Source organism: Epinephelus moara, chromosome 20 (assembly GCF_006386435.1).
Source record: "Epinephelus moara isolate mb chromosome 20, YSFRI_EMoa_1.0, whole genome shotgun sequence".
Lineage (NCBI taxonomy): Eukaryota > Metazoa > Chordata > Actinopteri > Perciformes > Serranidae > Epinephelus > Epinephelus moara.
The window spans coordinates 41723205-41751010 of record NC_065525.1 but is presented as its reverse complement, the minus strand read 5'-3'; the positions used below and the strand labels follow the sequence as shown (position 1 = coordinate 41751010).

General features: G+C 41.5%; 1 protein-coding gene across 1 annotated transcript in view; it reads left to right on the top strand.

Annotated features, from left to right (window-relative positions):
- Positions 1–27806, top strand: part of kitlga (kit ligand a) — a 52570-nt gene that overhangs the window by 12061 nt on the left and 12703 nt on the right. Inside the window, exons 2-5 of the mRNA XM_050072517.1 lie at positions 20454–20564; positions 22412–22468; positions 23326–23478; positions 24106–24286. Coding sequence (XP_049928474.1) covers positions 20454–20564; positions 22412–22468; positions 23326–23478; positions 24106–24286 — 502 coding nt within the window. The remainder of the gene's footprint in view (positions 1–20453; positions 20565–22411; positions 22469–23325; positions 23479–24105; positions 24287–27806) is intronic.

Here is a 27806-nt window from a genome sequence, read left to right as displayed (position 1 = left end):
CCCATAGTCTTACATTGGGAAATAGACATCTGTAAATGAGCGGATACATTATTTTGAGTGTCACAACCCCCTCAGGAAATGACTTGTTCCACTATCAGGATCTGAGTCATTCAGTCTAGCAACATTTGGAAAGTCTAAAAGAGCTGCAAGATTAAATGATTTTACTGGAATTCAGCTGCTTGCCCAGCAGAGGTTGGTCACTCGGTCCCGCTCAGCCACACAAGGCAAAGCGCGGCAGCCATAAGTCTCTAATGTGCTTGCTTATGGGCCCAATGATGTGAAATCAGCGCCGATCATTTGGGTAATTTCATGTAGCTGAAATGGAGCAATTTTGGCTTCATGCGCCACTGAGCAACTTTCAAAGGAATGAACAGAGCCCGTATCCAGGTCTCTCAGTACATCTATGGATCCACCCCTCGCTCCACCTGTCACCAGCCTTGCACCCAAAGACACATCTGGCTCCATAACAAAAAGATATTGCGACAGCCAAACTCGGGTGACCTCACTATAGCTACGTTCATTATTTTGACAGTTTTCAACCCTTCACTTTGCTGCAAACACTTTTTATTTGTACCAGATGGTATCTTCTAACTGCATCTCACAGCAGGAAGGATGAGTTTATTATTTTTTAAGGGGGTGGCACATTATTTTCCTCCTTCCTTTACCCCCATCTCAGTCATGGTTGCATTCATTACCAGGAAACCCTAAAAGCTATACGTCCTGTTGTCTAACAGCATCGGGCACATGTTGCTGATCAGCAGCCCTCTTGTTGCTCCTTGTGATCAAAGTATTAAACCGTAGACTATTATTTTGCAGTAATTGGTCCACAGTGAGCTGGTTAACATCAGCCATTACCTACCACAGTCACAAATATCCGGGGTGAATCATAAGATCAAAACTTAAATGGTTATTATCATTCTTTTTTACAGTTCAGTAGTTTCTCTGCAGATGAATGATTCAGGAGTAAAAGGCGTTACAGTGAAACTCTGTCTGAGCTGTGGGTAATGAAGGTAAAGGGTTGGCAGGAAATCTGTGAAGAAATCTGATAAAAAAGCAGTTACACAACTCGACTTTCTTTCTTGTTGCCCGAGCCAAATTCCCCTCCTGCAGTTAGTGCATATTAGCCAGATCCGTCCTCCCAGTCATTGGTTGACATAATAAGTGATGTGGCTAAATAAAGGGAGTGTAAAGGGATTGTAAAATATCGCTTCTCCTTTCCAAGGAAAACAACAGAGGGCATACAGTCATTAAATTCACTTAATCTTCATCCTCCCACCTTTCAAATCTGCTCTCAGTAGCGAGATCTGATGTCCTGCTTGACACCAGCAGGAAGACTAGATTGCAGTCAGAGCATCAGTAGTTTAAGTCAACATGTCCTGTCAAGAGGTGGCAATTTATTTGGGTAAACTGTGGCTCACGGGGTTCATACCAATGAAAGATGTCAATTTTCACATTAAAAAAGAGATCGTCTGTTGATTAAATTGACATAATGATGGTTTTAAAACTTTAATCTCAGGACGAGTCTCGGAGACAGCCTCTAATGAAGCCGCGGCACCGTTTCCAACTAGAAATGCCAGGAGGAATTCTTTCTGGGGAAATGTGGAATAACAAGATCTAAAAGAGCCAAAGGACTGTTAGTGCTTCCAAGTTGGAGATGGGAATCACGAGAAAATATCTCCTCACAGTTGTTTTCCTGTCGGTTTCCTTAGCTACTTTTTATTTGTGTTTTTGCCATTAAGACTTGTAATCAGCTCAAGCTCACTGAAACTTTGATGTTTTTTGGTTGAAAGGCAGCAACATTTGGTCCACACACAGATCTCTAAAACCCATTGTTTAACACAACGGGTGTCCTCTAATTCCATGAAAGCCACGATGACGTCTGGTCTCATTACACATTGGAGAAGGTTTGTCTGTTTCCTGTTTTCCTCTACAACATATGCTGCGCCACAACAAACCACAAAACAAATTGTTTTCATGTTGTATCAAACCGTCCATTTCACAGGCTTCGCTCACAACTCGCCATAGCTACGTGTGTCTCGCTCATTATCATGAGCATTAGAGCCATTTAATCTGTCTCAGCCCACAGGGTCTTTTTCTCTGTCTCTCTCTGTCTGTCCAGCTGTTGGTAACAGATTTTCTCCAGACCTGCGTAGCTTTACTCAGAGATCAGAGTAAGGCGGGGTGATTCATCCATGATCCTCTGACTGAACAATCATGATCTCAATATTGACCAAAGTATTTGTGCTAATGATTTTTGCCATAATCAAGCAGCAGTAGGTTAAAGACAACAGTGGAGGCCATCTTTCTGTGTGAAGCATTGATTTGTCCACATAGCATTTTTCTTTTCTAAAAGTGCTGGCAGGGCGCTGGCGAGTGCTTCATCCTGGTTTTGCGTTGGGTTTTGTTTCTATGACAACAGTATCTTGACAGTAATGTTAGCTTGGAACCTAATGTAATGCTACGTCAACAAAGGGTCGACTACCCAGATAACAACAAGCACAACACTCACCGGCAATGTCCGATGATCTGCTCCCACAAAATGGACTTTTCTGTCTTAGTTGTGATCATTTCTGACTGACGTATACAGCTCAGAGTAAACAGAAGCTAAAGGAGCAGCAGTGACGCCACCAGGGCCTTTTGAAAAGCTCCGAGACTTTTAACTAACAGCATACGCTCTCTCCTCATTGAGTACAACTGAAAAAAAGATGCTGGTGCTCGGGAAAAAACCCTATATGGACGCTCAGTAATGTCTTTATTATAAATGCTACGGCTGCCCCCCGAGGGTCGGAGATTCAAATCATCTTTTTGTTTTTTGCTTGTCAGTGTGCTGTGAACTTCTGGGGATGTTTTGGTCCCCAGATTTTGCTGCAGAGTGAGCGCTCTTGAATTTCACACTAATCTTTGGTACAATGTCAATGTCAGCTTTATTTATATAGCACCTTTAAAACAGCCAACGGCCAACCAAAGTGCTTTACAGTTAAAATAAGCAAAAACAACGACACACAAAAAAACATTTATACAGTGAAATATAACAAAGGTAAAAGACCCAATAGAGGTGACTGTACTCAACCAAAGGCCAAGGTGAACAAGTGAGTCTTAAGCAGTGATTTAAAAGTGGAGAGGCTATTCGCAGTCCGCACAGTTAACGGTAATGCGTTCCACAGAGTGGGAGCCGCAACTGCAAAGGCTCGATCTCCTCTAGTTTTTTAGAGCGATCGAGGAACATCCAAGACCATCTGATTCGCTGATCTGAGGGCTCTGGAGGGCTGATATCTGATTCGCTGATCTGAGGGCTCTGGAGGGCTGATGCAACTTAATAAGGTCAGATAGGTATTCCAGAGCCAGCCCATTCAGAGACTTAAAAACAAATAAAAGAATCTTAAAATCTTAAAATGTACCTAACCGGAAGCCAGTGAAGTGAAGAGAGCATTGGCGTTATATGCTCGCGTTTCTTTGTCCCAGTTAGGGGACGAGCAGCTGCATTTTGAACAAGCTGCAGGCGGTTAAGCTCTGACTGCTCAATGCCGACGTACAGGGAGTTGCAAAAAAATTTAAGTGAGAGGTAGTAAAAGCAGCTGCAGACACAGAGGAGGAGAAACTTTCCACCATAAGGCTCTGAGATAACATTAATGTCTCTCTTCTGCTTAGAAGTGGTTAATTTACAGCTCACATATACTTAATACAACACATTTTGTTTTATACCTAGTGTCAGCAAAAAATACCGTCGCACATTTCTCATCCGTCCTTAGAGCCGTTATATATGGCGTTATAGTGACTATACTGCGTAAATGCTGCTGTCGCACTGAACGTTTAAACTTTATATGGGAAAAAATAAATAAATTGTCGAATATTCGTACTGAACAGCAAAATCTGGTGGGGTACAGCCATGACAAATTTATAATGTTGTGAGGCATTCATTAATATCACATTATATTTGCTCACTTTTTGCTCATCAGCCCTTCAAACATTTAGTCCTGGTCGTGGTGCACCGACCCAATCTACCGGATCAGATTCAGCCACATACTTAACTTACTTAGTGGACTGGGTATCAGCCAGATCATATACAGTTTATTGATTAAAATCATTATAAAATTCACTCTAAATTTCATTCAGTCTGTCATGACAGGTCATCAATTCAGTTTTTAGCACCACAGAAAACCCTGTTGCAAAATATTATCTTATTGATATCCCAATGAGTTCGGTAGCCTCTCATTAACCAGGTGAGGTATCTCCTAGATCCAAATGAAACACAGTTTCTTCATCAATGTCATCAAAAGTTCACTATTTCTGCTACAAGATACACTGATCCATGCTTGCCGTTGTCTCAATCGTATAGTCTAATTTATCCCAGTGAGTTCCATGCAGTGAGGTAGCTCGCTAAACAAGTAAGCAAAAGTATTAAATCAGTGCCCAGAGTTCAGGTATCAAGAAACTGTTTATTATATCCCTGTTTGCTCGTGGCTGCCAAGTTGAAATATTCCCCCAAACCCTTAGCACCAGCGAAATAGTGGTTGTTGCTTCAGGTTGCTGCTAATGATAACAGACACTTCCTTCCGTCTGCGTGGGAAGCTTTCACTGATCAATTTGAAATCTTAGACAGTAACACAATAACCGCTGTGCATCACTGTGCGTTCAGAGTTATCACTACTGTATGCAACAATCTTTACTAACCACCCTACACCGGTCAGACAAGTGCCTCTTAAGCTTCTGCACAACCACTTTGATTCTACATGACATGTCTGGCTCCGCTCTGTTACCTTGAAGTGCATTTTGTTAGTGCCAGCAGACGGAGCGGCAGCAGACTGCTCATTCTCAGATGCTAATTTGATTTACAAGGAAAGTAAGTGAGCTCTAGTCGCTTGAAAATCTAGTGTACGTTGAGTTTTTGTATCAAGGCCTTGTTATTTTAGCCTCCTCTGACTGCATATCATTCAACAAGTCACATTTTAAACACGGTAATGGATTTGATGGTAACTGCAATCTTGGTCCTGGCAATGTTTTAGACTTTTATGTAGAGCTGCAATGAGTCAGACACTTCAGGGGAAAAGATTACAGTTCTCTGTGTCAAGGCTTTGTTGTTCTTCGTCATCTGAAAATACATTCAACAACTCATTTTAATATGTCCTAAAGGTAATGGATTTGGTGATAACTGAACCTTTACTCCCAATAATGTTGTTTTAGACTTTTATGTGGAGCTTGCAATGAATCAAATTTAGCAGGAGCAAGATAGGCTTTGACATTCTAGCCTTTTTTTTTTTGTTTTTTTTTTGTACCGTTTGATGGTCCGAAGATTTGATTTGATTTGACTCATCAGTCGACTGAGATAGCTTCAAGTCAAGAAGTCTTTTTTTGTGAGTCAGTGGGCATTGCACGTCAGGGGATGTTTCAGTCCCCTGATTTTGCCGCAGAGTGAGCGCTCTTCACTTTCACGCTGCTCTTTGGCACAGACAGCTGCAGACACAGAGGCAGCTGCTCACAGGATGAGAGGCTTCATCTTGTCAGGCTCTGAAATTTCATTATTTTCTGCTTTCTTCCCAGAAGCAGTGAATTTACAGCTCGAGGCACCTTAATATGACACAGTCTCTGGTTATTGGTTTGATACCGAGTGTTATCAAATGTTGCAAATTTTTGACCAGTCGTTGGCACAGTTAGCTTGTTTACTACATTACGTGAATGTCACTGTCACACTGAGCCCCGTTCAAACTCTCCACCTGTTTATGGGAAAAAAGTATCAGATAGTTTGGAACAGCCTAATCTGATTCGACTTGCATATTTCTGAGTCAGGTGCAGCCTTAAAAAATACATTTAACAAGACATACTTTCATACGCAATCAAGGTAATGGTTTTGAGGATAACTGAAGTCTTCCTCCTGGTAATATTTGACTCATTGCAGGCTCTTACAGAATTTATGAGGCAAAAACAGCTTCCTGAATATGGCGACCTCTTTTCTGCACAGCTTTACACTTAAGGATGTTAAATATTGACATGTTAATGTGACTGAGGTCAATACCTGGCAGCCTGTGACCTGACGATCCTTTACAGTGCGGCATGGGAGAAAAACAGGATTTCAAACAGCCCAGTAAACAGCATGAAGCAGGAGTAAATGTTGGCACCATGTACAAAGTACCGAAGGATATAAACAACGTGGGTGGAAACTCTGAAGGTTTATCTTATATACACAATGTAAAGTTTGATATTATTTGATTTCAGAAAAATCTCCACAAAAACAACAAAACCTCATCACAGGGGCAAAAACAAACCTCAGGATGACACATTAGTTTGAGACCCTGGTTAACCTTAGCGCGGATCAACTCTGGAACATCTGGACAACAACAGCAGTCTGGTATTTTCTTTGTGCAGCCTTTATCATCTGCTGCGCTTTAATCCACGTTATGAAACATGAGAATATGGCATTGCAAAATTCGAAACCATGATCTAGGCAAAAGATAAGGATAAAATGTCCATCTCTCTGACAAAACAGGCTGCATGTGGCTATGTTGGACTAATACCATGCAAGGCCCTGTGTTCTGCTCTTATGAGATTATGTGGCTAAGAGGGCCATGAGGCTGGCGGTCTGGAGAGGTTCAAAGTGGTGGTGGAAAATGAGAGCGGGGTAATCAACCTCAGCTCTGATACGATGAGGGTGAGCAGGCCTCGAGAGCCGTAATGCACCCGACAATGACAGACAAGAGGGTTTTATTTTGGAGGGCTGCACCTGCCTGTTTAACTCTGTTGGTTTGATATCAGCTGGTTCTGCTGCTGGGAGAATAAAATAAGGTTGATTTGCCTGAAAGCATCACTTTCAGTGTTCCATTTCCAGCTTGGGAAATATTTGTATTCCCTGTGAGTGAGTCTCATGAGGTCACTCAGAGAGTGTCAGGGAAACATTCAGATGAGTGAGCTGAAGTCATCTCGCTGAAGCCTTGCTGTTTATTGATGTGTTTGGCCTGAGCTGTGTGTTTGGAGTCCATTTGCAATTTTTGGAACTTGTAGAAACAAGAAGTGTTTGTTTTAACATGGGATCATTTAACTGAGATGTTTTTTCTTCTGTTTCCTTTTTGAAATAAGACGTCTCACGATAAGATGGGATCTGTTGTTGTGTTTTGCATCTCGGTTTTATCAATGTGCTGAATCACAAAACATAATGATGGTGTGAAAAATGCTGTGAATGTGGTTTAATCCCTGAGGAGTGCATTTCTCACGGTGATAACAGTGTTACTTACTTGTGTACTCTGCTTTTTAAAGATTTAGAATAGGAGACAACATTTCAGGTGAAATGATTTCTCTACACACCGTAACTGTAACTTAGTAAAAGCAAACTGGCATTTAAGCTGTTGCCATCTCAGTTTTTTGGTCCCAGAGGTTACCATATCTGGTTGAGAGGGTATCGATGTGGAGGCCTCAAATGTAGTGACGCCTCGCAGTCTGTCTCTCAAGCAGCCCCGCCCTTAAATATGCCTAAACCTTAAGCCTTAATAAAATTCAAACAGGTGGGTTACAAAAAATAAAATTCAGCCCCCGTACCGACATTAGCTAAAGAGACCAAAACTGTGTTTTGTGCCAGTGAACATGTTTATTGCTGCTGTAAAGTTGGACATTTTAACATGGGGGTCTGTGGAGATTGACTTGATCTTGGAGCCAGCCTCTAGTGGACATTAGAGGAACTGCCGTATTAGCAATTGTATGCATATTACTGTGCTCTTTATATGTTGAGTTTCCATCTGGTTTGTATTAACCTGAATTGGGGTGCTTCCATGTCACATGATTTTGTGCTCTTAGTTCAGTTTTAAAGCTGAAGTGCGATCACTCTGCTTCTTTAGCTTTATCATCAAGTGCTTGCCCAAAAAAGCTGATATTAAGGCGACAAACTAACCATTTAGATTCCCAGATGTGAACAGTTTATCCAGATAATGTGTATTTGGAAATTAGCACTGATGTTTTTGGGGCTGCTGGCTGTGTGACACCAGCAGGTTGGCGAATCATCACAAAAGCATGTCTAAGGGTTTTTACTGTCAGCAAGAAATGTTAGCGTTGAAAGTGAATGAAGATGATGGTGATGATGATGATGATGATGGCGTTGCAGAGTCTAGCTAATGCTAGTGAGGTGCTTGGCGTTACTGTTTGGAAACAGGCTAACAGTTAGCTGTACGGGGCCACATCAGGAGCATAACCCCGGATTCCTATGGCTAAGAAATTGGGATTTCGTACACGACACAGAAAAGTTATGTCAGGTGATCATGTGGACGTTCAGCCCATTAAGTCCTGTTAATAATTGTATCAGGAGACTTTGCTTTTGACTCGTCGTAGTGGTGCCATCTATACGAAGAGACACTATAAAGTGATGCAGAATGTTCCTGAATTCATTGTTTACAACCATCATGCAGCACGTGCTAAACCAGAAGAACAAAAGACAAATGTGTTAGAGCCCACACTGTTGGTTTGATTTAAAGGGTTTTCAACACTTCAGGAAAAGCATGATAACAGGTGCTGCTTACCTTGATAAAGGCCACAGGCTTTGGAGCCCAGGGCGACAGTTCATAGGGACTTGGATTGGGAACCGGAGGATCACCGGATAAAGTCCCCGTACATACCAAATATGAAGTGTGGACTGGCAGCTGGAGAACCCCCAACTACTCAAGGTGTGACAGCTCTGACTTGCATGGATCACCTTCAGTCTTCTATTTTCCTCTGTGGAAGTTCATTGGGAGTTTCTTTGGAGGTTACCCATCTGCCGTAGGTCTCACTGCCCAGAACGTACTTCACATTCACTCGTCTTTCCATTGACTTTGTTACACTGACAGTAGAGTTTGCTTCACTCTCAGTCTGATACCATCTTTAACCTTGAATGAGAATCAGCAATAGCATTAAGTGATATAACAGTAGCAAACTCGAGAACACATCAGTAGTGCTTCAGATGACTGCACGATGATGAGGGAGCAGAGAGCATGACAGGAGAAAGTCCAGCAGGAGCCGTCTAGACAGATCAATACTGTGATAACCAAAGCTTTGTGAAGAAGTGCAGAGTCGGCAGAAATCCTTGCTGGTAGGTCTACTCCTGAGCCTCCTATCACCTGTCTATCTCTCGGGAATAACACCAAAGAAGACTGATGACAAAAGTCTTTCAGCTCATCTGTCGGCATCTCATAAACATGTTTATTACTGCAGCGCCTTTCAAAACACAAAGTGTGTCACAACAGCAGGATAAAAACAGAATCCAATAAAATGACGAAATAAGAAGACAATACAAAGAACATTAAAGTAAGAGGAAACTAAAATAAAGGATGCAATCAAATAATAAAACATTAGAATTGATGGTTTGATGATTAGACAGCATGGAGTTCAGTAAAAGTGCATTTAAATGTGTACCTTTTTTTCAAAGAGGACAAAGTTGTGGCTTGTCTCATCCCTTCGGGCAGATCATTCCAGAGCAACAGGGCCTGATAGCAAAGACCCAGTTGCCCCTGGTTTTCAATCAAGATCTTGGAATCTCTAAAAGGGTTCTCAAGCTCCGCTGAGGCACATATGGGATGAAACATTAATTGAAATACTCCAGTGCAACCCAGGCCTTAAAAGTGCTAATTAAAATCTAACAGTCGATCTTAAAACAGGTAGTGTGTGTGTAAAGTGTAATGAAGCTAAATATGGTGTTAGATGTTTTCTTTTGTTAGAAGTAGTGAAGAGTCTGGCAGTGGCGTTTTGAACTGAAGAAACAAGTGAATGAATTTGCATAAAATCCGGAGAACAGATCAGCCTCAGAGGCAAGAAACAATTAACCATCTGTTGGCAATCCAGATCTGGGAATTCTGCCATTAGACGTTTCTTTGCTACCTTCAGCCAACATCAATTATATAATGAATCTTGATTGACGCAGCCAGTAAAACAGGATGATTGATCCTGTCATGCTTTTATTGTTGAACAATGGAGAGAACCATTTAATTATGCAACAACAGAATGACTGTTAACAACATTTGCTTTCATCCACTTTAGGTCGGGCCTTTAATAACATCACATGATTAAAAACCAGAAGGCAGAGTTAAGATCTCGAGTCACATGTCTCGGATTCAAGTCAGACTCGAATACAAATTTGTTGACATTAAACAGGGTTCTCACAGTCATGGAAAACCCGGAAGAGTCACAGTCACATTTCCCAGGCCATGAAAAGTCATGGAATTTTGTTGTATGATGAATTATCTTCCGTGGATAACCTCCGGATAACAGCAAATTAATTTTCTGTAGCTGTCGACGTAATGAAGGTCAAATATTTGTTTATGATTGCATACGTTTCTCCTTGTGTTCCGCCTCTCCATCCACACATGCCTGTTAGCTGAAATTGTGTTTGAAGAGAGTTTGAATCTGAAATGTTTATTTTAGGTCCTTGGAAAGTCCTGGAAAAGTTTGAAAATTTTGTCCATGAAAGTTTGTTGGATCCCTGTTGACTTGACAAAATCAGAAAGGACTTGCAACTTGACTTTTACACAAATGACTCATGACTTCACTTGGACTTGAGCCTTTTGACTTGAAAATATTTAATACCTTCACCCGAGCCCAAAGATTAAAACCTATATTCTATAAAATAAAAAAAAAGTGCACCACAAGTCAATTCATTCTCTGAATCAACACTCATTAAATTTTTTCATTCCCAGAAAGTTGACACTTAATTCCAGAGATCCACTTTATTTGAACCAATCTGACAGCATCCAGTCAAGTTGCAGGAGAGAATCATTAAGAACTAATGTTTCGTTACGAGCACCAGCTGGAAAAAAAATGATACCAAAGATAATTTTGTTTGCACACAAAACTGCACAGTGGTCCAAAAAAAGCTTAATTGCAGTATGCAAAACATGGGGGTCGAAACTTGGAGTCGAAGACGCAAAAACGTATTTTTTTTTTAAGATTATTTTTTGGGCTTTTTGCCTTTAATGAACAGGACAGAGTGAAATGGGGTGAGAGATAGAGAGTGGGGGTTGACATGCAGCAAAGGGTTACAAGCCGGAGTCGAACTTGCGACCGCTGCAGCGAGGAATCACCTCTATACATGGGGCGCCAGCACTATCCACTACACTACCGACGCCCCGCAAAAACTTATTTTAACAAATCATTACAAATTTTAGAAATCGCCTGTGATTTTTGTAAATGTAATATTTTATTACTCTGCTGTTAAAATGGCATCATTTTATGACTTGTTTGATCCCACCTCTGCTGGTGGGTGCTGCTTTTTTTTTTTTTCTGTTTAAAGTTTGAATGGGGCTCAGTAAGATGTTCAGTCTGACAGCAGGATTCACTTAATATAGTAAACAAGCTAACGGCGCTAACGATGGATCTGAAATGTGCAGCAACATTTTTGCTGATACTCGCTATCAAACAAAAGCCAGAGACTGTATCGTATTGAGTATCTGTGATCTGTTAAATTGACCACTTAGACACATTAGAGAGAGGATAATGTTATCTCGGAGCCTTACGGTGTAAAGTTTCTCCTCCTCTGTGCCGCTGCATCACGTGCACAGTGACTGTACCAGAGAGTAGCGAGAAAGTCAAAAGTGCTCACTCTGCGGACCAAAACATTGCCGGAAATACACTGAATACATTGAAGCTCAACTTGAGGAAATCTCAGTCGACAGAGGGGTCTCCAACCGATAATTCATATCCTCAGCTTTCAGTGAGTGGCCCTAAAATGAGGTGCCAAAATGTATAAAAGCATCAAAATAAACTTGTTTATGAAAAAAAAAAAAAAAATGGGCAGGATCGTCCGAAGCCCCCCAACAGATTTCTGGACTAAAAAAAAAAAAAAAAATGGGCAGGATCGTCCGAAGCCCCCCAACAGATTTCTGGACTAAGTCCCCTTAAAATAGTAGAAACATCCTTGATCCAACTTGACCTGTGCGAGGCCACTGGCACCTGGCCTCCTGTCATTTTGGAAGAGTGGCCCCCGGGCAAAGCCAATAGAGTATCCCTGGTCTAAAGGCGCACATGTCAGATCTGGACCACCGTAAAAGCTAACCAGTTGTTCTGTTCCCCAAGGCTCAAGTGTTTCACAACAGCCACTTCCCAACTTCTCAGCACCAAAAGCTCCAGTGAAATTTGACCCTCCAACTCGCCGTCAGAACTTGCTGTTCATTTAAAATTACTAGCTTTCAGCAGGTGTGTTTCATGGGCTGTGAATGTGTCTCGTAAAGACCCGGGGAATGCCGGCTGATATTGGTGTCATCACTCATGCATCACATCCTGCTGTGGAAACCATTGTGTTTACTGGGCTCTGCTCGCTCTCACAAAAAACCCCACAGGAATGAGGAGAAGGTTTAAAAGACACAAAACAGCGAGTGGCCACTATAAGCTCTGCTCACCACCTGAGCTGCTCCGCTCTCAGCATGACGAGCGCACATGTGTGCAGAACATTTCCCCCTGACTGACTCCGCTCTGCATGCGCTCGACACGTTGAGAGAAACATGGTTGGTTTTCTGTAAATGTTTGCATGTGGTTTTGTTAAACATTTTTCTTTAAAGTGAAAGAAGACAAATGTGTGATCGTGTAGGAGCACCATGTTTAGAGTCACAGCAGCACACGTGCTATGTGAATCTAGTTTGGGAGTGGCAGCGATCACAACATACACCAGGCTCTCTGAGTGACAGCTCTTCCTTGGTGGTTTTCAGCCGTGTTTCAAGATGACAGGAGCCTCTCTGCACTGGATTCTGTCCAAACTCAATTGGCAGGGTCATTTATTATATATTGTTTCACTGATTTGATTTTGACATGATTTTTCCGGCCCATCTTGAAAAGATACCATATCATTTGCCGTCTTATGTTTGTTTGACACGAAGGCATCAGAAGCCACCACCTTCTGTATCATCCTTTAAACAAACTTTGTGGGGGTGAAACAGGGTAGTGCCGGAGAAAGTGTTGAGTGAAATACCCATCCATTGAAACCAGATACAGTGAAAGTGTCATCAAGTTGTGAAGTTCATCTAAACAGTCAGCTCTGGTGCTTTGTTGCAACTTGACGTGAGCTTTAAAGAGAAGGCGTTTATGTAAACCTTCACCTAAAGAATAAAAGAAGAACATGTCGAACTGAGACACTAAACTCAGAGCCAGGGTATGTGTTAGGAGTGTCAGGTCACATGGATTAATTCTGTTCGTAAGACTTCCATACGTCTGTAACAAGGTTCCCTATAGGATTTATTTTCATGTAGCACAGCTCCCACTGACGCAGTAAAGAGGCTGCCAGGCTTCCACGTCAGCTCCGACTACACAAAAACAAGTCAGCCAGTTGTATCTCACTCAGTCAGTGCAAAGGTGTAACACTAATGTCATATCAAAGGTACGTTACAGGAGTTTGGTACAACCCCGAAACTGTCAGAGTTTTGGAGGTTTTTTGTTTTTGTTTTTACTGGACTTAAAAGAACAGTTTACCCCCAAATCATAAATACATATTACTCTTCTTACTTGTACTTCTATCTAGCAGTCTAGATAGTTTTAGCGTGAGTTGCAGAGTGTTAGAAACATCAGCCATAGAGATGTCTGCCTTCTCTCCAAGATTATGGAACTAGATGGAACTCAGCTTGTGGTGCTCAGAGCACCAAAAAATAACTTTTAAAAACTCAACAGCAATGTCTCTTTTGAGAAATCATGATACCCAACATAATCCAAAGACCTTGTTGTGAGCAAGTGGCAACATGGAAGTGCCAAGAACTGCAGTTTTGTCCACTTGAGGCTGGCTCCAGGAGTCAGTCAGTCCCCATAGACCCCCATGTTAAAACTTAACAGCAGAAATAAACATGTTTACAGCTTGGTTTGGTCTCTGTAGCTAATTTCAACATTCATGACAACTGCACAGGGAGTGAAATTTTATGCAGCTCACCCATTTCAGTTTCTTATAGGTTTTAAGTTATGCACATTTAAGGGGGGCTCACTCTGAGTAAAAGGTGATCAACCTTGTTACACAGAGACGGCGCTATAGAGTCACTACAAAGTCCCTTCTTCATGACTCCTTTGCATTTTTACACAGAACCAAACACCGGCAGCGCATGCCGGCGGTCGTGACATTTACCGCAATTTTCTAGTGTGACATAAAACATATGTGTCTGCAGCGCTTTATGAACAAAAACAATGACATGACATGGCGGCTGGTCTTGGCGGGTGAGGAGCTCCTGCACCTCATTGCTTCCCAATTTGCGAACATCTTCGGTCACTGTTCTTCTTCTCTGAGTTAGCCACTCACTGCTACTTTTTAAATCTCCCGCAGTGGGTCAGACACATAACAGCCAGCTGTTCTTTTTATAGAGACATCACATTGGCACTGTTACTACCTCTGATCCCGGCGCAGAGGCGAGACAACTCTGCCCCCCCATTCCACGATTGTACCTTTTATACAGAATGGCAAGGCAGCATAACGGCATGAAATTCCCACCTTGAAGAGGCAGTGTGAAAGTGGCTTATGAATCAGATATCCCTCGCTTCTCTACAGCGCCAACTTCCATCCAGATATGGTCCACAAAACCAAGATGGCGATGGCTGAAATGCCAAACTTGAGACTTAAAAATGGGAGTCCACAAAGCAATGATGGTGATGGTACCTACGCCCATTATTTTATCCAGTCTATGGTTGTGAGCAGTTTCATGAGAACTATTTTCTTTCTTAATCCGCTAACCGCATCATCGTGCAGAAGAAAGAGTGCATCTGTTGCTTGCTAACGTTAACAGCTACGTTTACCTCTCACACTGTCACGAGCACGAGCCTCTCATCCATGAGTAGATGCACGCTTCCTTCTGCATGGTGTTATGGTTGGCGGTTAAGGGGACACTTCACCCCCAAATTAAAAATACATAATTTCCCTCTTACCTGTAGAGCTTTTTATCAGTCTAGATAGTTTTGGTGTGAGTTGTCGAGTGTTTGAGATTTGGGCCATAGAGATGTCTGCCTTCTCTCCAGTATAATGGAACAAGATGTCACTCAGCTGGTGGTGCTTAAAGTGCCACAAAATACATTTTAAAAACTCAACATCAATGTCTCTTTCCAGAAGTCATGACCCAGTCACTCAAGATAATCCACAGACCTTGTTGTGAGCAGTTTCATGTAGGAACTATTTTCTTTCTTAAATAACATCTTTAAGCTCAAAGTATGTCACATATTGTGAGGAAGAAGCTGGTATTTGCATTATGTGCATCATTCCCTTCTTAAGAAACAGAGAAAGTAGTGGAATCTATGATTTGTTAAAGATTTCTAAGGTTAGGTTTTGCTTTGCTGAACAACTTGTAACATGACTGCCGTACTTGCAAAATCCCTGACCTTATGTACTCTGCTTGTTTCTGGGGCGTCTCTGATTTCATCCCCTGTATCCTGTACAAATGTGGTTCATGACATGCAAAGGCTGAGGCATAACTGATGAATTACAAGATGTCCCACACATTTATCTTGTGCTAATCTCTCCTGAAGCATTGCTCGCTTATAGGCCCTGTCTGCCATTGAGAGAAGATTAGCTTCGGTGAGCAGTTAGGAGCTTGGCTGAATTGAATTACATCCCATCTGTGCTTAACATGCCGCCTTTCCTGCTGCTGATGGATCATTGTTCCACTGTCTTCCTGTTGTGGCTCCGTTTGACAAATATATAGTAACAGGAGGAACGTGGGTGGCGGACTCTGCCTTGAATCTTTGAAAATGGCCGATCTAATTGGCCAAACTGGCAGAGAGAGTGTAGCAACAAAAGTATGAATGTAACAGTGAATGACAAGCAACAAGCTGCTGCAAAAGAGCAAGTATGTTCATCAAACTCCTGCTTAAATAAACTACACAACGAAATCCTGTTGTACTGGTTGAAGTGCCTGAAGATTAGATGTGGCTCAGCTCACCATGATCGTTTTATCCTGCTCACTGGGTCCCATTTGTAAAACACTAAAGCTTTATTCTCCAAAGACGAGGTTCGCTTTCAACGTTGCTGAATAGTTTTTGGGTTAGGCTCTGGCTGGCCCTAATCTCTGTTAAGAGGAGAATGGCAGGTTCATTGCGTAATGTGGGCAGGTTGGCACAGAGCAGAGGGAAGAGGTCAGATACATGAACCGTTAATGTGCAGTAAGCCTGCGCAGCTCCTACCGGATCTCAACGTCTGAGTTTCCTTGTAAACAAACAAAAGCTTTGTTTACTTTCAGTGTTCCATACAAAAAGACACTGTGTGCATCCTGTAGGTTGAACAAACCCGTCAAGTGCTTTTTGTTCCTCAAACAACATTTGCAAAGCTGATTTTTAAAAGTATGAGGTGTGTAACAGCAGAGAAAACTCCCTGTTCAGAATGTGGCTCAGTGTTGGTGTCACAGTTCAGTACACGTTTGGTACAGCAGGGAAAACAAAACAAAAACACAAAAACGAAAATAAAACTTTTTTCATTAATTTCAAGACATGTAAAAATTCATCAGTCTCATTTGCAATAATTCATACTTTAACAATTAAGACGCTCATAATGTCAATAAGAAAAAAATTAATAACAGAAATAAATAACACAAATGTTAGTGATGCTCAATCCAACAGGCTCTCACAGCACTTTGTGACCTAAGCTCCTAACACTGTGTTGTGTGGTGGTGACATGTAATGTGTTACATCGCATGTTGCCGTCATGGTTGAGTTTAGGCCAGTGGCGTTATTAGACCTGAGCGTCTGAAGCTTCAGCCCCCAAATGTTTTATGAACAGCCCAGATCTAAATTATCTGTATATGTATTTTAAAAAATATATATATACCAAAAAAAACTGTTATCTAATAAGAACAAAATAACATAAAATCAAAAATCATATTTTGGGTCCCACAGAATTCTGTAGATTTGCAAAGCTGTCTGTTTCTACTTCAAACTAAATCCTAACAACTACAAATATTTCATCACAATTTCTTATTAATCGAGAAAATAAATGAAAATTAAAAAACATTTTTTAAGGGTTAATAAGATGCCTGAGTGCATCGAAAAAAAGCATAAATGTAGAGCATGTTCATCACAAATATATTCCCAGTGGAGATTCCGCCCGTACCCCTGTGCAGAGGATCACATTAATGATATCCTTAAATCCTGTAAATCCTAAAAAACATGTCTGGTCAGTCACCAGAACTTCCTGGTTAGGTTCAGAAAAAGTATGTTTATTGGTTGAAATAACTATATTTGTTAATTATGTCCTGTCAAACGCTGTAACGCAGCCTAGTCACGTAATTACATCCTGTAAGTACCCAAAGTTAAAAGAAGTCAACACTGACTTTGTTCCAGAGGGGGGACACGAGCAGTGATCGGTCTGCTGGGTGAAAGTCTTTTTTGGGGGCCCATCTACTGACCTCCTCTCGACACGGAGTTTCTCGCCCTTTACAGTCTTTGGCCTTTGGAGTGGTAACTTTAACCACATCCACTGCGTGATGTCATTGAACCTGGGGCTTTGTGTGTCCACCATGACAAAGGATCTTAAATGACTTTTCGTTTCTGCTGTTCTGGCACGAAGTCTCAACACATGACATGCTCTCACCTCGTCATGTAGTGTTAAGAGGTTGTCTCTCTTCACATATTTCTGTGAGACCAGGTTGGCTCCATCGTAACTCTCTGACCTGTTCACTCTGCTCTTTATACAGAGCAGAACAACGGACTGACTGTGACGGCACAGATCGTAGCAGGGTGACCATATTCTTAAATTCAGCAATCTTTACTGTACGTGTGAGTACGGTCACGTGTATGCAGTGATATACACTCCATGGTTTCAGTTATTACTTTGACACAGTCAGAGTCTGCAGTGTGAGGCTGTCTGAACGAGCAGGACTCACCTCCCAGTCTGTTTTTGTTTCGTTCCTCTGACTGAAAACATTCTGGTGATGCTGCTGTAAATTAAATGTTACCAACCATCACACCTCGTAACTTAATAAGAGCTCAACAGGCTGTAAAAAACACAACATGACTGAGCCGTCAGTCTGATGAGTTGCAGACAAATCACTACATCTTCTGTCCCTGGGCGATGGTGCAACACAATGTATCCCATATCCGAATGTGTAACTCAACAGTGCACGTGCAGATTTTGAAATGAAATCAGACTGTCAGAAACATTTGCTCTCCAGCTTCACTCAGTGTCAGCATGTATGATCAGATTTGATAGTTTGGGATCACTTACCTGCGTGTCACAACAATACAGAGTGTTGCAACATGACAGTTATTCATAACTGCCTGTTACACGGCTCAGAGGTTGGCTGAGAGTCAGCTGCACGGCAGCAGCTGCAGACGGATCACTGGTGGTCTGAAAAATGGTGGTTTGGCCGAGTAAAACAGAAGGAAAGCTGCAAGTTTATCAGTTTATGTATGAAAGGTGTCTGTGTTTACTTCAAGAGAAATGTTACCTGGTGGAAAGTGCATTTTACACATTTGTTTTGAAAACTAGTTGAATTAATTAATTTATTCTTCTACTATTTTGTTCTTTAATTTGTGTTCTCAAGTATCACAATCGCATTAAACTTAAGTATTTGATTTGCATTTTCATTCATTTACTGTCTTATTTACTCAGTTTGTCTTCATCTAATGGCTCATTTATCCTTTACATACTGAAAACGTCCCTGCCCTCATACTTCCACGGGTCCTGAATGTTGGCATAGAAACAGCCAATAGATGGTACCAGAGGGCGGGGTCAAAAGTTTAACACAATAACAGACAAGGTGATGGTGGAAGAGGTCATAATATTGAACCTTTAAACGGAGGCAGCGTTGTAGATGGTGGTACTCTGTGAGGTCATTACATTTATCCCAAAATGGACGTAGAATTCTTTTCTCTATATATTATTACATATTACCGATTTGTTCTGTTCTGCCATCATTAAAACAAACTTTACATAATTAGAGCCTGAACAAACCCGAGTCTAGAAAATCAGTTAGTACTCTTTGTTACCCAGAATTAGAGATGCACCGAACGATCAGCCGATGACCTGAATCGCCGGTCAGCCTCAGAGCCAATCCTGTGACGATCAAATGTACATTAATGCAACGCACAGTGGTTCACGTCTTAAACAGCAGCACAGACAGTATTTGGCTAATGTCAGAGCTGCCGCAACCCGTCCTCAAAAAGTTTCCAGTGGCTTCAAAGAAAAGTCCCAAATGTTTGCAATCAGTGATTCCCTACCCAGAATGAAGCCATTGCTAATGTTTTTACTAACTCTCCAGCTGCGACGAGGCCGCCAGAGCTGAACGCAGACACTCTAGATGATGCTTGTGGTTTCACTACTAGATGTACACTCCTACTCTGTTTTTGACAGAGCAAGCTGGGCAGGAAGTGGAACAGCAGCATCTGGTCAATTTTTAAAATAAACATCCTGCAAATCTAAATGTAAATATAGATATGAAATAATTATGTGGATGAATGCATTTTTAACACATACAACACAGTGACAATTCTTTGATTCATGTTGCTCCTAACTGGATATTCACTGGTACTAACCTTGTCAAAAATAAAGTCAAAAATAACAACAAAAAATACATTTTAAACAGACAAAAAAAGAAATCAAAACTACATAGCCTCCTCACTTATTAGTGGTAGATGCGCAAATAAAAGAAAAATGACCAAATCAACAAAGTCAAGAACATCAGGCAGGCAAAATGCTCCTGGTGTGCTACAACACCTTGTGGCAGACGGAACAAATCCAAGTCAAAGCGGGAACGTGCCACAGCTGTGCCCAGTGGAAACCAGCTGTTGTGAATATCAGCTGGCTCATTCAAAACTTCCACTGGTCGACTTCAGCGTTATAAAATCTTGAAGTTTCTGTCTTGGAAAAGTGGCATCTCTTGTCCTTTGGTATCAGTGTACTTAAGTATTCAGAAACACACATATTGACCTGCGTCTCCACCAGTCTGAGGTCTGCTGCACCACTGTGCATGTGCTGTTTATATCATCTCTGATTGGTCCCATCAGATCCAATAAGATTTTTACAGACTTCTGACTCCATATAGTAATGAAGGACAGACATGACCTGGGTCTGAGGGTCGCTCCAAAACCAAGACAATACTGACGATTCATTCACCTACTCTTTCCAGTACTGCAGGGGTGTGTGAATGTGGTGTGTCTTCACTGGAAACAATGATCCAATGAACACAGGAGTCTACTCACTTTTTCTTTTATAGCCGGCTGCACCTCTAAGCTGCAGTTAAATCACTGTGTCTCATTGTTTATTGTTGACCTGGGTGACAGAAAGAGCTGCTTTGTCCAGATAATGTCAGCCAGTAAATGTGGCTGGCGGTTTGTGGAGGCTAATCGCTGTTATGTGTGGTCACACTGATGAATCTGGAGTTTCAGCATCACCAACAAACTGTGTCACTGCTGTGTGCAGAGAAACCAGTGACATACTGGTCACATTGAGTTTAGCATTACTATAAATTGAATAATTATATAATATGTTGTTTGTGGTGGTTTGTATTATATGTATAAAATCTGACTGACTGTCCTAACGCTCTGTCTCTTTTGACCTACAGATTTGGATACGCGTCTGTGTCCATTTACTGCTGTTCATCACGCTTGGGGTACATTCAAGTAAATTTGACGTCAACCCAGTGACAGATGACATCGCTAGTCTCTCTATTTTGGTAAGAACAACACTGTCAAACATTTTAAGCTAAAGCCTCAGGCTAAATCAGGGCATCATGTTTATGCTTGACCAGTGGTTCCCAACACAGGGTCCAAATTTCTCCTCAGTCATTAGTTCATGGTCCACACAGTTTAATATATTCGGCATCATACTTGCATTTGGCCGTGTCGTCAAGCTAGTTTGTTGTCTCTGTTAAGTAGCTGTTGGCTAGTCACTCACTCTACAACAGGAAACAGCACTTCAAAATAAAAGCTCTGTGCTGGAAATTCACTATACTTAAAGATAGTGGGCTTTTTTACAAACTTGACACGTTTATGAGTCACTTATGATTCAGAATGGACCCAAGACCCACCAGTTGGGAAAAACTGCTCTAGACTACTGTACTATGGCCCTTTTTACACAGAGGTGGTGCTAAAGAGCCGCTACAAAGTCCCTTCCTTACACTGCCTTTGCATTTTTGCACAGAACCAAACAATGGCTGCATCATGTTGCTCCAGTGTGTGATTTTCGACAGCATGCTGGCATCCCAGTAGAGAAAAGCCGGCCCCTAAACAGCATCTAGTGTGAGATATAAGCGTCGGGTTGCACTTTCTAAACAATAACAATTACATAACATGTCAATCACAATCATTCACCGTCTCTTATATGGTGGCTGATCCCATCTTCAGTTCCGAGGGTAAGGAGCTCCCGGTCCTCATTTTCTCCTAATTTGCAGCCGCTGTTGTTCTTCTTTGAGTTAGCTGCTAACTGGTAGCAGCTACTTTTTAAATTCCCCGACAGGGTCACAAGCGTAACAGGTTGCTATAACGTCACACCCGTCCCGTCGGGCTGGTTGTCCCTTTTGCACGGATGTCAATTTGGTCCTGTTACGACCTCTGTTGCCAAGTTAAAGGCGAGACAACTCTGTCCCCCCAAGCTGTGACTGTACTTTCTACAGAACATCAAAGCAGAATAGAGGCGTGAGGCATTCTCATCTTGAACAGACAGTTTAAAGCTTCTAATGAGTAACTCTCATACCTTAACAATAAGGTCAGAATCTTTGCTGCCACTGCTAAACCAGTTCTGTGTCTGGAAGGATGTGTGATGTTATAATTCATATTCTTTTCAGCAGCCTGGTGCCACCTGCTTTATTAGCAAAGTTAAGATGTATAAAGGTCAAAATTTGAGGTCATTAAAAAAAACAAACATGTAAACTGATACAAGAAGTGAGTGGGAAGCATCTGACTCACCACAAGAAAGTGTTTGTCCTGTATTGACTTTTGTTCATGTGCTACACAGCTAACCTCCTGCAGGCTTATCAGAGTGTCCCCACTCACTGTTCTTTCTTATACCTATGAAAAGTAATGCACTATGATATGTATACAACCCATGTGATCATGAGACAGGAAGCTGGGATCACATGACCTCTGAGTTTCAGGCTGTCCAGAGGAAGTCGGGTGACTTAGTATAAAGAGAGACAAAGTCCGTGAAGGGAGGCGGTTGGGTTGGATGGACAGGTCAAACAGACACAGAACTTTGACCCAGGACATGGGGGTTTGTGTTGTAAAACATCTGTTCGTAACACGACATTGTGACGTGACATTAAGTACGTAACGTGAAGACACCCAACCACGATTCTTTTCTAAACCTAACCGAACCGATGGGGGCGCTAATGACTCACGTGCACAACTCTACCTAATATATACCAGTCATTGTATGAGGACATGCTGCATATATTAACATTTGGTTATTGTCTGTTTGCACTTTTTTAAATACAAGTTTATGAGATGTGTTGCTACATTTTAGGATCCAAATGAAATTTGTCTGCAATCTAACGTGGGGTTTTTTCTCTCTCTCTCTTAACAGAGACAGAATATTCCTAAAGATTACAAAATTCCTGTACACTACGTTCCTAAAGAAGAGGTAAGATATCAGTCAGTCTGAAGAGATCTGTGTGACATTTGTATATTTTGACTTCTAATTTTCAGTAGAAACTGAGCAGAGGTCCTCACCATTACTCACACTGACACACACTTTAAAACATCATCACATTCATGCTCCAAAGAGCAAGAAAACCTTTGGCTATGTTTTCCTCAGCTACACCTTCATACCAAACTTTGGCTGACCTTAGAACTGCTGTACCGTGCAAACATTGTGTTATGTGCCAAGTGCAGAGTTAAAGCGGAACGCCACCTAAATTAAGAGTTCCAGTATGTTATCTACTCTAAGTTCAATTAGTATTAGTGAACATGAGATATACTCTCAAAGCCAGAAACCAGAGAAGGAAGTCTCAAACATGTGATGTCATAGGGTATAAAGTCTGGAGCTGCTCCATCGCTGATGAATTGGAGCCTGATTTTGTTTGTTTTCTCTTTTAAGCCAAAATGAGATTTTTTCTGTGGTATAGAGTTCAGCTGTGAGACAGAAAATGTTCCCATATACTCAGATCGTTCGCCTGGCTGCTCTTAGTGTCGTTCCCCCATTCATTGTCAATGGAGCAGCTCCAGATACTTAATGACATCACAAATTTGAGTTTAAGCACTCTAGTTTTTGAATTTGGTAGAGCCATTCATTTTTACTAATATTTTTAGCCTGTCGTAGAGTTTCCCTTTAACTGTGAAAGTATCATCTGACTGGGTGGATTATTCGCCTTTGGTGGACATTCACTCTATTCAGAGCTTCTTATTGACGTTTTGATAAATGGAGTATTGTATCTGATTATCTCACAGTGCATGCTGTTGCTTATTTAATGCCACATGTCTGTTCTTTTTCCTCTCCAGGGAGGGATGTGTTGGGTAAAATTAAACATCTTCTACTTGGAGGAGAGTTTACAAGATTTAGCACATAAGTTTGGAAACATTTCATCCAACAGAAAAGATATTAGCATATTCATCCAAATGCTCCAAGAACTGCGGCTCAACATGGGGTCTCTGGTAAGTTCCTGCTGTGGTTTCACCATTAGCTAACTGAATGTGTGGAAAACAGAGATAACATGTTCATTGTTGCTTCTAAGTTTAGGTTTAAAAGTTGTGAACTTCACAGTTTTGCAGCCTTGATGTAAATATTTAAGCTGACATCCTGGAAATCGTTCTTTATTACGTCCAAACCACAAAATAGTTGACAGAATATCTAGAGTTGGACTCATAATGTCTTCACATGTGGACTAGATCCCCTGCAGGGCAAATATACAGACTGTAGCTTTATGAGGCCAGACAGCTAGCAGGACTGCCAAACAATAACATTATACAAACCTTTACTACAATACGCACATGACTAGAATATTATTTGCAGTGTCTTTTATTTTATTTAAGCCATATTTAACCATGTAAATCCCACTGAGATCAAACATTTATTTTTTCAAGGGAGACCTGGCCAAGACAAATGAGGTTCATTTATCCAACCAACTGCCCATAACTTTTATTATTAACTTAATAAAATCAATGACATTTATTTATGTATTTCATCTTTATAGCCAAGTTAATCTTTAACGACGTCCTTTGAAATTAACTGTGACCAGACAAACATGAATTTCTTTGAACTGTGTTTTTGTCTCTCCTCAGGAGCCCATCATGTATGACTTTGAGTGCCACTACAGGGAAGAGAGGTGGCAGACAGCGCGATACTTTGACTTTGTCAAAGACTTCCTTATAGCTGCACAGAATAAAGAAGATTCAGATGACTGTGACCCTCCTCCCTGTCCCACCACACCATACTCAGTAACAACAGAAAAATATTTAGAAGGTAAACACTTATTATATGTGGCCTGCTCGGTGTGCTTGAGTAATTATTTTGGCAATTTAGACAATCATAATTTGAAGTGTGACATCGATGAACTGCAGTGAGTTTGTGTTTCAATTTGTGTGTATCTGCTTATTGAATCTGGGTATGGGTACTGGATACCTTTTTAGCTACCGTCTGAAGTAACCCAGTGCCGAGTAGTATCGAAACGTCTCCAGTGGAACAATAGCTGCGTTTGATCCTTAATGCGCCGAGGTTCTGATCCCAGACCGTCTCAGCTCCCTACCAGATCAGCAAACCTTTGTTGCTGCTGTCTCTGGAGCTGCTCTCTTCCTTGCTAAATGTCTGTTCAGTGTCTGCACAGCTAGCATGAGCTAGCACAGTAGCAGCTAACATCCGACACCGAGCAGCTAATCCCAATAAACTCAAACCAACAGTGAAATGGCTCGACTCTGTCATTAAACCCGTTTGATAACGTTAGCCCTGTGATGCTAACAGTTAGCCCCGTCACTGTGCATGTGCAGCCCATGGATGTATTAAGAGACCTGGACACTAACAAAAGGCTCTATGTCCACGGTATCAAAATTACCCAGTTGATTGGCGCTGCTTCCCCGTCATTGGGCCCATAGAGCCGAGTGGCACGAGCAGCTGACTTCCGGTTTAGAACTCCACTAACTTAAGTAGAGATGAAATAACAGTACCATTGTTTGGCGGCTACAGAAATGGGTTTCAAAGCCTGGCTCACTTCCTGCATGCCTGGTGCAGCCAGACAGACTCTCGAAGTGCAGTGTGTTGACAGAGTTGGCAGTTTAACATGCCACCAAAACCTTCGAAAGTATGGCTGTTCTACACACCACTCCAATTACATTGGTATCACTTTAAGGGTGCTAGTATTGTCATTTGTTAAGTGATACCCAGCCTTACTACAGTGTCAGTGACTGTTAATGATTATGGTCATTGTCTCTTTCTACCACATGGCCACTGGATGCATGACAAACAACATGTCATATTTTTATATTTTTTAAGACTATGAGACAATTCTTTGAGAATCTTCATTTTTAAAAGTTACAAATCAGTCAACTCAAAGAACCTCCTAAAAGAAATCAGTACATTAGAGCTGAAAGGCAGATCCCAGCTTTGTGACAATCTTCTTTGTGTTTTAAATCCATATCAGAACAGTCTCTGGACTGCTGGTTAGACAGAGCCAGCAGCTTCCTGCCTTTGATAATGACAGATCATGACAACAGCCATTAGTTTCAGCCCTGCTGTGTCTTGATACAAGGTTTCTGGATGGATGTGTTGTGATGAAGAGACTGCAGCCTGGGAAAGCACGTCTGTTACCGGCACCATCATTAACTCCAGGTAGAAGAAAGAGAATTGAGTCCATGGCCTCCTTCAGAGTCACCTGCAGATTATTTTCACTGCCTAAATATTTTCCCTGATGTTTGGCAGGCTTTACTCTGCATACTGCACAACTTTTATCAGCTTTTTAAACTTTAATATCACACCTACCTGTTGTGATTTATAGATGTTTGGTCGCTTGTACATTCAATCACCATCGGTTCAAATTCTTATCAAATCAGATCAAATCAGAGGTAAACTGAGAACTTTGTTTTCTTTGAGGAAGGGGGCACGTTTGATGTAACACTTTCCTGCGGTGACATCGTCGGCTGAGACGAACAAATGGACTCAGAAACAAAAAAACACACGTGGTTTAAAATAAAAATAAGACACAGCTGTGATTTCTGCGTCGTGTTGAGATAAGCTCTGATGTAAACTGACATATCTCAGGCGTGATTTGAAATGGTTGTGGTGTAACATTCCCACGGTGAACTGTAGGGTGAGCTCTCAGGGTGCCCTGATGCTTTAAGCTCCAGGGTACTACAATAAAATAACAACACTGGCAGAACATCCTAACAGTCGGTCCAGCTTTCTTTGGACAAAGACTGTTGGATTTCACTGAGTGTGGTTTTGTCTCTTCATGTGGTTTAAGACGGGCACAGACTCAATACATTTTGTTCGGCAGTGTACATTTACATGTTATTGATCATCATAAATAAGGATGTCACTGCTCAGAGCAGTAACAGTCCACAAAGTATGCGAGTCGGAGAGTTTCAGTTTCACAGTTCAGATGGGTTTGGAATGATGAACGATCTTATCAGGAGAAAGATTAAATCACCTGAACGGCTGCCAACAAGTCTTTCTATGTGTGATTATTGGGTTTTTAAGTCCTTTGATAATCCTGAGAACTTTTGCTCAACATTTTGTCACAATAATTTCAGCAGAAGTTCAACATTTGGAGCTTCAAGAGCCTTGAGTCAAACTTTCAAAGGGTCAGAATCACATATTTGTCACTCCTAGTTGTGTCTCGCCCATGGATGTGTCAACAGACCTGGATACAGCGTTGAGGGCAGGACTCCATTTGTCACTATGAAAGCTGCTGAGTGTAGCTACTTCCTGTTTAGCACTCCGCTAATTTGAATGGGGATCGAAGAGTCAATTGTGCACCTCTCTCTCAGACTTTCCAAATGCTATCAGACCTAATGGATAACATGCTGAGAGTAAAATGAGTCATTTGCAGGGGTTGTGATGCTCAAGAAAAAAAAAAAAGATCTTCAGCTATGGTCAATGTTGGGGAGTAACTAGTCACAAGTAACGGAGTAGTGTAATTAAATTACAGTTACTAATCAAGATTTTGGTTTTTACAAAGGGGTTTCATATGAATATATTCTTTACAGTAAAAAGTATCTTTGTAGAATGAAACAGTGAAAAAGTGTAAAAATGACTCTTGAAGCTGGAAACTCATGTTTAGCGTTGAAAAATGAAACTAGTTGTGACCAACTACGTATACTCTGTTTTGCAGCCAGCCCCAAGTGGGCATCAGAGGAACTGCAGTTTTTGGCTTCATTTTCCAGCCCTGGATGTTCCTGCTTGTTTTTTTAGTTTTTCTTTCTTCATAAAAAAGTAGTGCCAACGACTTTGTTTACATCAGTCTGAGAGTAACCAGAGCATTGTTTCTGGTGAGACACATGTCAGATGTGGATATCCCCAAACCTCAACAAATAAATCCAAAGTGACAGTGATAAGTGAGAAAATGTGTTTATGATTTGGGTTAACCAACTCTTTTAGTCTTTTATTGTAAAAACCAACATCAGCGACAGTTGATAATGTAGGTCACACTTCCCACACATTTTCTGAGCCTACAGATTCAAACCAGCAACATTCCAGCCACAAGTTCACTTCTGCTTGTAAAAGCCCTGCCGCCCTCTTTGGACTATTGTGAACAGGCTCTATTTAGGACAGATCTCTGGTGGCCGCGTCGAGAAGCTTTTAATCCAGGAACCATTATTTCTTCACAAGAACTTTGCAAGATAAAAACTCAGAATGGTCTCAGTGCTTCGCCGGCCCATTGAGACGTGGCTGAGTCACAGGACTGAGGGAAGGTGTCCCCAGGTAGCGCATGTGAAAAGGAAGAAAAGGGCCGAAACCTGATTGTGTACGTGTTGATTACAGAGCAATCTTC